Source organism: Zootoca vivipara, chromosome Z1, assembly GCF_965207765.1.
Source record: "Zootoca vivipara chromosome Z1, rZooViv2.hap1.1, whole genome shotgun sequence".
Lineage (NCBI taxonomy): Eukaryota > Metazoa > Chordata > Lepidosauria > Squamata > Lacertidae > Zootoca > Zootoca vivipara.
In genome coordinates this window covers 65,116,139-65,128,555 of record NC_142583.1, presented here as the reverse complement: position 1 = coordinate 65,128,555, position 12,417 = coordinate 65,116,139, and the positions used below count along the sequence as shown (strand labels likewise).

Below are 12,417 nucleotides of genomic sequence, written 5' to 3'. Positions count from 1 at the left end.
TGTCAGCGGCTATTGTCGGCGGCAGCTACGCAGGCCACATGACTAGGTCTGGCGGGCCGGATTAGGCCCCCGGGCCTTGTGTTTGACACCCGTGGACTAGATGCTGTGGTTCCCAACACGGGGTGCACGTCCCACAAGGGGGAGGCAATTTGATTTTCAAGGGGGGCAATTCGAGAATGAGTTATTAACAGTTAATGGCCTTTTAAGCTTCCTCCACGTGAATAGGAGTTCACTTTTTAAATAATAAGAATTAAATGTCACAGGCAGAGGCGGAGCTAGCTGCTCTGGCACCCGGAGCGGCGCACATGCTGTGCATCCGGGGGTGGGGTGAGCGTCCCACGGGGGCGGGTCTGCGAGCATGGGGGTGGCGGCGCCTGCAGGGGGCAGGGGGCGATGACAACCCCCTTCAGCGATGACACCCGGGGCAGACCGCACCCCCTGCGTCCCCCTTCCTCCGCCAGTGGTCACGGAGGGCGGGCATCAGGATTTTAGAGATGCTTAGGTGGTGCATGGCCAAAGAAAGATTGGCAACCACTGGACTAGAGGATGGAATAAAAATACAGTGAAGTAGCACACAGCATCGGAAAAAAATCATTAAGTGGCTGCCAAGACCCTTAAGAAATTGGTAATGGGGGGGGGAGTTTGGGGAGTTTTCCCACGGTGGCAGCGACCCTCCCTGGGATTGAACCCGCGGCCTTCCGCGCGAAAGGCATACGCTCTCTGCCACTGAGCCACGGCCCTGCCTTGCCCAAATCCTACCGCCAAGAGCAGTCGAGGGGAGAGCGGGAGGTCCCTTCCGCGGCGAACCTTAGCCGTTCCCATGCGCGCGGTGCACACATGGATGAAGGCTGAGCCCCCAACACCCGCCGCGTCCCCGCCTGGCTCTCCTGGAGGAGAGAGAGAGCCGTCCCCGCTCGCGTGCTCTGCCTGGACGGACTCGAGCATGAGCGCCCCGCCGAAGGGGCGCCCGGCGCCAATGGCTCCTTCAGCCCCGTCGAGGGAAAGCGCCGCCGCGCCCGCTGGCCTCCTTTCTCCCCGAGGCGCCTCCTGAGTCCTGGCCCCCAGTCTCGCGCGCGCACCTTTTGGGCAGGCAGGCGCCTCCGAGCGCGCGGCAGGCGGGCCAAAACGGGGCGAGGGGAGCTGCGGGGGAGGCCGCCGCGCGACCCCCGCCGCACACGCACACGTCCACATTGCAGAGAGGCACACGTACCCACTCCACCCACCCCTCTCGCCAGCGAATGGTCGCTTCCAACCGGGTGGCCATGTTGCCGCTTATAATCGCGAGCGCAGGCGAAGCCAGAGGCTGCTTTTCATGCGAGCGGGGAGGGCGCTCGGGAGGAGGGGCAGCAGCAGCAGCAGCCGCGTCAGGCGCCGGGGAAGAAGGCGAGCAGCAGCAGCAGCAGCCGGAGCCTCGTCGTCGTTGCCCTCGCACCCCCCAGCAGCAGCATGGCCGTGGCGGTGGGGAGACCCTCGGTGAGTGAGGGGAGAGGAGCCTTTCCCGCTGGAGCGGCCGCGGGGTGTGGAGCTCTCCGGTTGGGCGGGCGTGCAGCCCATGTGCGGAGCGCCCGGGCTCTGATAACGGGGATGGGGAAGAGCGCGCCCATGCCTCCCTTCCCGGCGGCTGAGGCGGGAGAGCGAGCGAGGCGGCGGCCGCTTGTTGCTTCCCGGGAAGGCGAGCGAGAGAGACCCCGCCTGGGGTCCGCGGCATTTCCCCCGCCTTCCCGCCCGTTCGCTTTTCTGCCATCTCTCTCATTCTCCATTCATTGCAAAAGGGATTGCCGGAGGTGGGCGCCTGTGGGATGAGAGGCTGGGTGTGGGTCGGGTTGACGGAGGACGGGGGACGGGACGCGTTCAGACGTTACGTGCCAGGAGGAGGGCCCGGACCCCACTTTCTTTTGCTGTGTACCAAGCTTCCAAAAAAAGGGGGGGGGAGAATTAAAGAAAAGAAAGCTGGGAAAGGGGTGTGTTTGTTTGCGTGTGTGTGTAGTAGTAGCAAAATATGGAGCTGCTTGTCTTATTATCTAAAAATAGGGCACACCAGACGAAAATCGGAGGGAGTGGGTAGTGGAGACGAAAACACGAATAGGCCTCCCTCCCTGGCGATTCTGAAAAGGTGCCCGAGATCAGTGTCAGTAAATGGAAGGAAGGTGTGTGGCTTGAGGCTAAAGAAATAAACGAAAGGAAACGTGCCTGAGGTTGCGGATGGGGAAGGCGGCAAAGTTGTCCTCCAGGGTGGAGGCACATGCTTGTGTTGTGGGGAAGGCATGGGGAGCATAACGGGATGGCCGCCTCCCCCCCCCCAACCATTGTGAGATTTTGTTAGCTGGCTGAGAAGCCAGGTGATATACAATTGCAACCCCACAACCTCTCGGAGCACCGCATCTCTTAAGCCAGCGCATCATTCATCTAGGTCTAGGACATGAAAAGCATGCACCAGCCCTCGCCAACGTGGTGCCCGCCCGCCCCCCAGATGTGCTGGACAACAACTCCCCTCAGCCCAAGCCAGCACATCTAGGTGAAGACTAGCATATGCAAATTTGTAAGATTGCAATTCTATAAATGTCTGCTTGGGGGCGGGGATCCTCTTTCAGGGGACTTACTCTGACGTGGCCCTGTCGGGTTGTTGATCTCAGGGTCTTGAGTTCTAGCCCCACTTTGGGCAAAATATCCCTGCACCGATGGCCCTTGTGGTTTCTTCCAACTCTACAATTCTGTCATTCTAATGTTCTCTTTGCTTTTCCATGATGCAGAAGGGGGTGGCGTTAGAGCTGTCACTTTGAATCTTTTCATACAAAAGACCAGAAAAAAAATATGGGGCATCCTTCCCCCCCCAAAGCCTGCCTTTTCCCTTCTCTATCTTTCTGGCTTTTGTCTTATCTTCTGTTGCATCTTCTGCCGCCCCCTGCCCCCCCACTTTTCATTGGGGAAAACAACAACAACACCCCAGAATGAAAGAGAGTGACACATGTGATTCTATGAAGTTGCAAGCCCTGAGTTGGAATCTCACCCCTGGCATGGCAAACCTTTTGGCGCGCCGCATGGGAGAGCATCTGTGGGGCATGCAGAAGGTCGCAGGGCCATAGCTCAGTGGTGGAGCATCTGCATGCTGAAGATCCCGGGTTCAAGCCCTGGCGTCTCCCACGTAGGGCTGATGAACACCCCTGCGGGGAAACCCTGCAGAGCTACTGCCAACCGGTGTACACAATACTGAGCTAGATGGAACAGTGGCCTGACTCAGTTTAAGGCAGCTTCCTAATGTTTCATCTTCTACAAGGGGGCAGTGGTAGTGGTCTACCTTACAGGGTTGTTGTAAGTGTGCAAAACACCTTGAGCACTTAAAAGCCAAGCCATAAGTGCATATGTTGTTAGTATTTATATTAGTAGATTGGGGTGTGAATTTCCTTGCAGATCATGACCCAAGAATAGAAAATTAAAGAATGCAGGCTTGCAACACCCGTGTGTGGTTTCCGATTTGCTGCTTTTTAGAGAACTTCATCTTTTAGTCAACACTGGAAAGGGAAACAAGCTGTAGGTATATAGGGTTGTATATATTGTGTCCTGGGGGGCCTGTTCACCACATTTCAAACAGGGTAAGGCAAACGGGTTGCATATAGTAGGATGTCTGTCTTTCAGAACTGCATTCTTGGGAGGTTTTCAAACCTCCTCTGTTCAGGCAGCAGCAATGGTAATGGGAGTACTGGATGGAGGTGCCTTAACCTAGCCTTCTCCTTCCTTTCCCCCAACCCCGGGAAAAAAAAATCACTTGGGTGAAGAGTTACAGTATTCTCTGGGATCAGAAGCAGAGCTGTGTAGAAAAGCAATAGAGGCAACTAGAAGTTTGGCATTCGTATAAACTTTAACTTGCTTAACATCCTCTCTTCTCTTCTCTTCTCTTCTCTTCTCTTCTCTTCTCTTCTCTTCTCTTCTCTTCTCTCTCTCTGGTTCCCAAAAGAATAGACACAGAAATGATGTTGGCGACTCAGTTTATTTGTTTGACTCTTAATGGCTTCTCAAGCAGTTTCCCACACCCTGAAGCATCCAGCTGCTGCCCCTCCACTGTGCAATTCTGTTTTTTGTTAAGGTGGGGAGTTGAGAGATGTCAACTTGATCGGATGCAGTAGTTTGCCACAAGAAACCTCTGCAAGGCCTATAGCACCTTAGGGGTTCTCATACATCCTGTGGCAAAAGCCTGAAGCAGATAAGAGAAGGTGTCAGTTTTTATACACCTATATTGGGGTTGTGGGCGAAAGATTTATACAAATGGAGGCTAAAAAATATTAAGGGACATATCCTTTCAAGGTTGAAGATTCTTCTTGGCTGTTATAAATAGGAAGGATACCCTGGAGAAATGTTGGGATGAAATTAGATCTCTGAAGGAGTCTCTCCTCCCTACTTTCTTTCCTTTTTCCTTTTCTTTTTGATAAACCAGTAACGTCTGAGAAACTTTGTTTCACAGACTTGCCAGGCAGCTTCACATAACGAGATCCTTACCAAAAAGAGAGACTCGGAGATCCTTTTTATTATGTCTAGAACTTAGAGAGATGTTGGTGAAAGTAAATGCTGACCATATGAAAGGACCCTTATACATCTTGAGGAGGTGGGGAGGGAAGGAAGGTGGGGGGAGGGAGGGAGAAGGGAACTTGATTGACTTTTTCCTGTTCGGTGTTTTTTTTTTTTAAGTGCATGCCAGTAAAACAGATGTTGTGCGTGAGCAAATGACTTCAGTGTGGCTACTTTCAGAATGTGAAAAATGGTGTCTGCATTCAAGATGTGACCTGGCTCCCTTGCTTAGTTTCTGTTACCGTTTTATAATACAATTTGTGGCTCTAGTACTGTAGGGTAATGGACTGCATTGTGTTATGGCAATTGCATCATGCCCCGCCCCACCCCCACTTTTTTTTTTAAAGCACATTGTTCATGTAAATGCAGGAGGGCGGAGGAGTTGCATTTAACATTTTAAATAAATAAAAAAATTACACTCTTCCCACCATTTCCTCAGTGCAACTGGTAACAATTACTTATCCATTTGGATCTGGATTTGTTGCTTTCTGAAAGGGTCCAGGGCAAAATGGGTCCAGCCACACGGGAGCTCAAATAAAAGGTATTGTAGTTGATTCACAGGGCCACAGCCTGAGGCAGTGAGATACAGTATATGAGCTGAGAGTAGCTTTGTGAAAAGCTACTCTCCTATGGTGAGTTGAAATAGGCTCCAGGCAACTGAGCAGGTAAGATTCTGTAAGATGGAAGAGAATGGTGGTATTTCCCCCTTTCCTTTCAAGGTAACAAGAGTGCCACATACGATTGACATGTAATTGTGGGCGGACACATTAGTAACTTGTTTGCGAAGCTGTTTGCGTACTTGTTTGCAAAGCTGGTGTTGTGGATGGCAATGAGAGTTTTAGCACTAAAATTCCAGCTTCTACGTCAAACAATGGTTTAACGAATCTTGACTATCTTCCCCATAATGGCCCAGTTTGCATGTCATGGTAAGTCATGTATAATGACTACGGTAGGATTATACCAAGACAAGCCATTGGTCCATCTAGTCTAGTATGGTCTACACCAGGGGTAGTCAACCTTTTTATACTTTCCGCCCACTAATGCATCTTTCTTGAAAGTAAAATTTCCTTACCGCCCACCAGTGCTTGATGGAAGGAGGATTTAGCTTGTGCCATAGAACCCCCTACCGCCCACCTAGAATCCTGAAACACCCACTAGTGGGCGGTAGGGAGCAGGTTGACAACCCCTGGTCCACACTGATGGGCAGTGGCTCTCTGCAGGGTCCCTTTTCCGGCTCCACCTGGAGATGCCGGAGTCTGAAACTCTTCATTGATGATGACTTTCTCTCTTGAGTTTTTTTCTCTGTGTATGCGGAATAGAAAGGCGGTGGGGATATCCCTGAGCATGTACAGAGTATAATGTCATTAACCCATCCCAGCAAATCATTACATCTCTGGAAATGGGGACTATTCAAAAAGCACATCAGACTTTTAGCGCGCGCATGCACCCCCCAAGTCGTACTTTGCCTCCTTGTCAACCTATCCCAAATCCTTTTCTTGCAGCTCCTCTGTTCTTCCCATGAACTGTGACATATTTAATGGATGGTCTCCAGAGAGCATGGAGTCTTAGGCACAGAGGGCTCCCCCCCCCACCTTCCCCTCTTGTTTTAGCATGACAGCAGTTGGCATTAGCAAACTGTGGCCTTGCATAGACTCTAGGGGTCCAGTTTCCTATTACCTAACACTTCCTTTCCATATCTTTGCAGGAATCTGCCTATTGTACTACTGCTCCGATGAGCAGGTTAATTGGGTTAATCATTAATAAAACTGTTGGGCATGGAGAGAGAGAGAGAGGGCACATTTGGCTTGTGTGTAGGATGTGGGGAGAGGAACTCTGAAAGAAAGATCAGTCTGGCTTTATTTAACAGAACCAAGATAGCATTATTGAGTCACGGAATTTGCCCACTGAGATGTACTGGGGAAATGACACTGCGCTGATTATAAAATAATGCACATAAAGTAACAAGGGCGAAGGTTATCATGCAAACCACTCTGTTTGGTGGTTTGCTCTAGCTACTTTTATGAGTAACACTATATCTAAAGTATAAAGTATATCCACATTTGTAACAGAACAGCTACTGTCAGACTCCAGCCTGCAGCAGGGATCTGTCTATGAAAACGAAAGTTTTAATTAAAGCTTTAGTCTTCTACCTTTACAGACCCAAGACTCTCCTTTAACCTTAGCCTGCAATAGGGCGCCCAGTTAACATTTTTGCCATATTGTCTATCTTTCTCCCTCACACCTGGTATCTGCTTCTTTCATTCCTGTTCTCCTAATTTTATTTTTCCCCTCCTTTCCCCCTCCCAAGCATTTCTTGGCTTCACATTACTGATCTTGAGAGCTTCAACTTCCACCGATTTTATAAACATGTTTCTAGATCTCATGTCTCTGTTAATTTTCTTGGGAATGCAAGTGCAATAGGTTCGAAAGGATTGCTGTCCCCAGAAGGCAAGTGAGGAGCTTCCCATTTTTATTATAGTTCAATTCATCATAATTTGAATAATTTGGAACTGGCAACAGGATCTTGCTTACCACTGCTGTTTATTCAGACTCTGGTTGTTAGTAGTACCTGATTTGCCCGTTGCCAATAGTTCCTCCTTTAAAAGTGTGCCAGTTCCATGCAAGCTGCTAATTATGTAAAAATAGGCTATGCAAAGCAGCTGCTTCAGCAGTGAGGTGCTTTGCAGAAGCTGTTAGCATAAGACTATAAGAAAAGCTCTCGTGCATCAGAGGGGAGGCTTCCATCCAATCCCACATCTTATTGCCACCTGTGGGCACTTAAATGCCTCTAGGAAACACACAAGCAGGATATGAGGGTCGTGCCTTCCCCCACCCCCTCCAATTACTTATGCACACGGGAAGCTACCTTATACTGACCCAGATCTTTGGCCCGTCTGACTTAGTATTGTCTGCACTGACTGGCAGCAGCTCTCCAGGGTTTCAAGCAGGGAGCAGCTCCCAGCCCTTCAGCATGCAAGACATGTGCTCTGCTGCTGAGCTGTGGTCTCTGAGCTGTATGCATCAGAGTTATACCACCTGTGAACAAAGAACCATAGAATAGGGAGGCACTTCAGATGTCACGTAGTCCAGCCCACTGCTGAAGGGGGAGACCCTGCTTGCTCTATTTAGATGTCATTGCTAATTTTCTCTGGTGGCTCTTTCCTAGGTAAAGGGACCCCTGACCATTAGGTCCAGTCATGACCGACTCTGGGGTTGCGCGCTCATCTCGCATTATTGGCCGAGGGAGCCGGCGTATAGCTTCCAGGTCATGTGGCCAGCATGACAAAGCCGCTTCTGGCAAACCAGAGCAGCACATGGAAACGCCGTTTACCTTCCCGCTGTAGCGGTTCCTATTTATCTACTTGCATTTTGACGTGCTTTCGAACTGCTAGGTTGGCAGGAGCTGGGACCAAGCAACGGGAGCTCACGCCGTCTGCTCGTTGTGAACAGACAGCCTTTTTTGGATGCAGCTGGTTTCCAGTGTTATATGACAGCTGACAGCTTCTGACAGCTTCTCTCTCTGTGTGTGTACCATTTGTGGAATTGTTTTATTGTGTATTTGAGTTGCGCATTGATTTTGTACTTGTAAGCAGCTTAATAGCCATTAGTAACTCTGTAGGCTCCTGTTGAGTCCCTGCCACTTTTTTTAAAAAAATCCACTAAAAAGCCACGAGTGTTTTAGTCTTTCCCTGTAGATGCCACGAGTCCCATGGCACCATCATGCATGGTCTGATCCTGAGGAGGAATGGGAGGAGCTCTCAACAAGTTGGAGCTGGCGACCTTGGGGAAGGCCCAAGTGAGATGGGGGAAGTTGGTGGGATCCAGGAGGTATCAGAGTCTGGGAAAGGGGCTGAGAACATGGAGGATGGACCACTGGAGGTCTTCGCTCTGCTTTGGATTTCACCATGCTGAATGTCAATGGGGGTTATGGGAAGAAATAGTTTCTGCCCAAGCACCCCTCTCCCTTGGCAGCATCAAAGCAACCTTATGGCGTAGGTTAGGCTGAGACAGAGCCAAAGGTTCTTCAGTGACCGCTCTGGCTGAGCGAGGATTTGACCCTGGGTTTCTCTTGGGTAAGAGTCCTCCATTATAATACTCTGCCTTTTTGTAGTTAAAAGGCACAGAAAAGGCAGCCCTATTCGTGGCAAATTAGCAGTGACAACAGTGTTGATTCCATGCAGAGAAGGTCCTGATTTTAGTAGCATCTCCGTTGCCCTTGCTCTGAGCAATTCTGCGGGCTGGTTCAGACATGCATTAGGTACTTGGTGGCTTGGTGCTGAAGATGTGAAGTGACTTACTTGGAAAGCTTTCGATGTGACCTGAAGTTCTGCCTTTTGAGGCCATTGTTCATACATGCTAGCATTGCTTAATGGACATGTCTGTGTGAACCAGCAATATAGGTGCACCCAGATAACAGCATTCATATTCCCAAGAGCCTTGAGTTCTGTGCTTGTAAGAGGAAATGTCAATGCAGGAATCAAAACTGCACCTCCTTTTAGGGGGTGGTGGTCTTGTGGACTCATTCTGAAACCACTGCTTTGCAGATTTTACAGTCTGTTTTTGCTACTGGAATAACTGCTCATGCTGGTCTTATGGGATCTGGTGCAGGATGAGGGGAAGGGGATGGTCTTCTGTCCCCTCTCCCCCAAAGACTAGGGAGCATTGCCATAAGTAAGGAATGTTCTGTGTCATAATCACAAACAGTGAGTATTGCCTTAAGAAACAAAAGAGGGGTGGAGTTGAAAACGGTTGAACAGCTGCCCTCATGCGCTCCTCATTTGCTTCCCAAAATCATCTGGATGCTGAGCAAAACTGGGGACTTCTATTCTGACCTTATACAGGTCTTCGTTCCTCGTAGTGCATCTTCACTAGCACTTTTGAGTAGGGCTGCACATTGGTGAAATAAGTGTTAGTTGACGGAAACTAACTTAAAAATAGATTTTTAAATTCACATAGTGGTGAAAACAATGGTTTTGAAGCAAGAAGTTTACATATTGTTGTCTTTAGGTGATGCACACGTGTGTTGTCGTGGTCGAAAGTTATTTTCAGTTCTCCATCAAACCTTGCAGCCTGGTTTTTTTAGATGGAGAATTTTAGCTGGTTCCTGAGTACACGAGTTGCTGCTTCTCCTTCTATCAGATTATATCTGTTTGTGTGGACAGGAATTACCAAGGAGCACAGATTGGGAATATGATATGCTTTGTTCTTACTTGCAAAAAAGAAAAGGGGGGAAAAAGACTCTTGTTCTGTAGCAGCTTTCTACCAGTGTGCACCAGACTTGCAATGTATGCTGCCCTTTTAGAATAAAATGGCTGGTATCTGGTTTCTAGCAAGCCTGTGGCTTTGCTGATTTCTTTCAGTTACTAACCCCAGAGAAGCTGTGTGAGTGTCAAGGAGCGTGGGAAGTTCTTGAACATCTTCCTTAGCACAAGCAGGGGGAAATGCCAGATCGAGAGCCTGAATTACTAAGACCCTTTAAATGCTGAGAGTTTCTGAGCTGCTTGGCTCTTCGCAAACAAGCATACATCTTTTATTTTCAACAGCAATTTAGTCTCTTCCCTGGTTTGTAAACCTTTTCTTCTCCAGAGCAAAATTTTCCTGGCTCAGTGCCTCCACCTGAAGGAATGCGGTGGGTTTTGTTTTCCTGTTTTGTTTTGTTTTTCTTTGCCTCATTCGCTGCAATTTCTTTTCCTTCTGTACTGTTTTTAATGCTGTACTGTTTTTAATATTCTTTTGGAAGCCGCTCAGAGTGGCTGGGGAAACCCAGCCAGATGGGCAGGGTACCAATGATAAATTATTATTATTATTATTATTATTATTATTATTATTAGTTGCAGGTTCAGGAGGGCAGCAAAGGGTCTCTTTTGGAAGTGGGTGGGCAAAGTCTGAGGATTGCAGGGAACCTGGAGCCCTACACCACCTCTTGTGAATCTGCAAATAATTTGGTAATACTAGATTATTATTATTATTATTATTAATGCTGCTGTTGGCTTTTACTGTTGGGCCAGGCCCTGGGCTCCAATAATTGAGCTCTTGGGCCTCTGAGCTACGGAGGCCAGTGGTTCTCAAAGAGTGTGGCAGGAGAGGATGACAAATGTGGCAGGAAGAATCAAGGATAATCAAACGTTTAAACATTTCAGTGGAGTATAGTATAGCATAGTATCAAAATATATTTTAACATATACAGTCAGAATAACAGTATCTTCTCCTCTCTTCAAGAACACTGGCTGCAGTTCTGCACCACATATTGTTGTCAACAGGGATTTTCAATTCTGAGAAATAAGAAAGATCAGAAAAGAGAACGCCTTGTGTTGATGAGGAAATGAGAATTTGTTTGTCTCAAATCAGACCTAATATAAATGAGATTACCCAGCAAACGCAAGCTCACACCTCTCATTGAGTTTGTAGGCATGCTTAAGGTACATATGTAAGAGGCTCGCTTATAATTATATTTTGGGAATGAGTCATGTTCTTATGAAGCTGTGTTGTTTTATACTTTCTTGGTGCCACATGATCATACTATAAAGTAGTTGTGTTCCATGCATAGCTGCCAAGTTATCCCTTTTTTTAAGGGATTTTCCCTTATGCTGAATAGGCTTCCTCGTGAGAAAAGGGAAAACTTGGCAGCTATGGTTCCATGTTATGAACCAGGCACTGTTGCCATTGTCTCCCAAAGTTCGAAAATCAGCCACTGGGAAAAGGGTGGCAGTGTTTACTATTGCTGTTCCACTTGGATTGGAGCGCACAGTTTATTGCCATGGAGTTCCCAACAGTTGGAGTTATTACAGGGAGACACTATCTGCAAATCCAAACAGCTTCTCTTCCTGTAAATGAAAATCAGACAAGGAGTCTTGATGTTGCAAGGGATTTCTCTGCTCACATGGGCTTTGCTGAAGCAAGTGGGGGGTTGTGGGGGATCTGTTTGCCAGGCAGAGACACCCAACCGCTTCTCTAATGAGCTGTGAAACGCTCACTGAGAATCTCAGAGGTGTGGCAAAAGCGCAGGCAGGAGTAGTCAGGTGGGGGGGGGAAGAGAAGTGAGACTGGAGCCCTGTGGTTCTCCTGGCTCCGGGGGTGGGTGTGGGGGGTGGGTCTTAGGAGCAGTGTTAGAAACTCAGATTGTTGTTGTTTAGTCGTGTCCGACTCTTCGTGACCCCATGGACCAGAGCACGCCAGGCACTCCTGTCTTCCACTGCCTCCCGCAGTTTGGTCAAACTCATGTTCGTAGCTTCGAGAACACTGTCCAACCATCTTGTCCTCTGTAGTCCCCTTCTCCTAGTGCCCTCAATCTTTCCCAACATCAGGGTCTTTTCCAAGGATTCTTCTCTTCTCATGAGGTGGCCAAAGAAACTCAGATATGTAAGCTAATCTCCAAATGTCACTTTAAATTTGGGTTTTGGTCACCACAATGGAATGTCTAGGTGCCATGTTTTTCTTTTTCTGCATTAAAAGTATCATAATCATCATCATTACTATTAATTTCATTACTATACCACTTTATATTTTAAAGAACAAATCTCAAAGTGGCTTACAACATTCTGTTGCATGTCGACTGTAACCTAGGTTTAAGGTGCCGTTTGGTAATTAGCTGGTAAAATCTGAGTTTCTAGCACTGTTTCTGGATTTTGTTCCTGCACCCCAGACTCTGACCAAGTATGTGTGAGCCTTGGGGTGCAAGAACATCAGGCACCAAGACTTCTGTGGTGGCTTCAGTTTGCGGGGGGGCAGGGAGGGTGGAACTTCCTGACGGTAAGAGCTGTTTGACAGTGGAATTTGCTGCCAAGGAGTGTGGCAGAGTCTCCTTCTTTGGAGGTCTTTAAGCAGAGGCTTGACAGCCATCTGTCAGGAATGCTTTGA

At 48.3% G+C, this 12,417-nt stretch overlaps 1 protein-coding gene across 16 annotated transcripts in view; it reads left to right on the top strand.

Annotated features, from left to right (window-relative positions):
- Positions 1–1,366: 1,366 nt before the first annotated feature.
- SEPTIN11 (septin 11) overlaps positions 1,367–12,417 on the top strand; it is a 162,475-nt gene continuing 151,424 nt past the window's right edge. For all 16 annotated transcript variants that reach the window (XM_088660639.1, XM_088660637.1, XM_088660636.1 and 13 more), the window contains exon 1: positions 1,367–1,473. In XM_088660639.1, the coding sequence (XP_088516765.1) occupies positions 1,447–1,473 (27 nt within the window). In that variant the 5' untranslated portion in view covers positions 1,367–1,446. The remainder of the gene's footprint in view (positions 1,474–12,417) is intronic.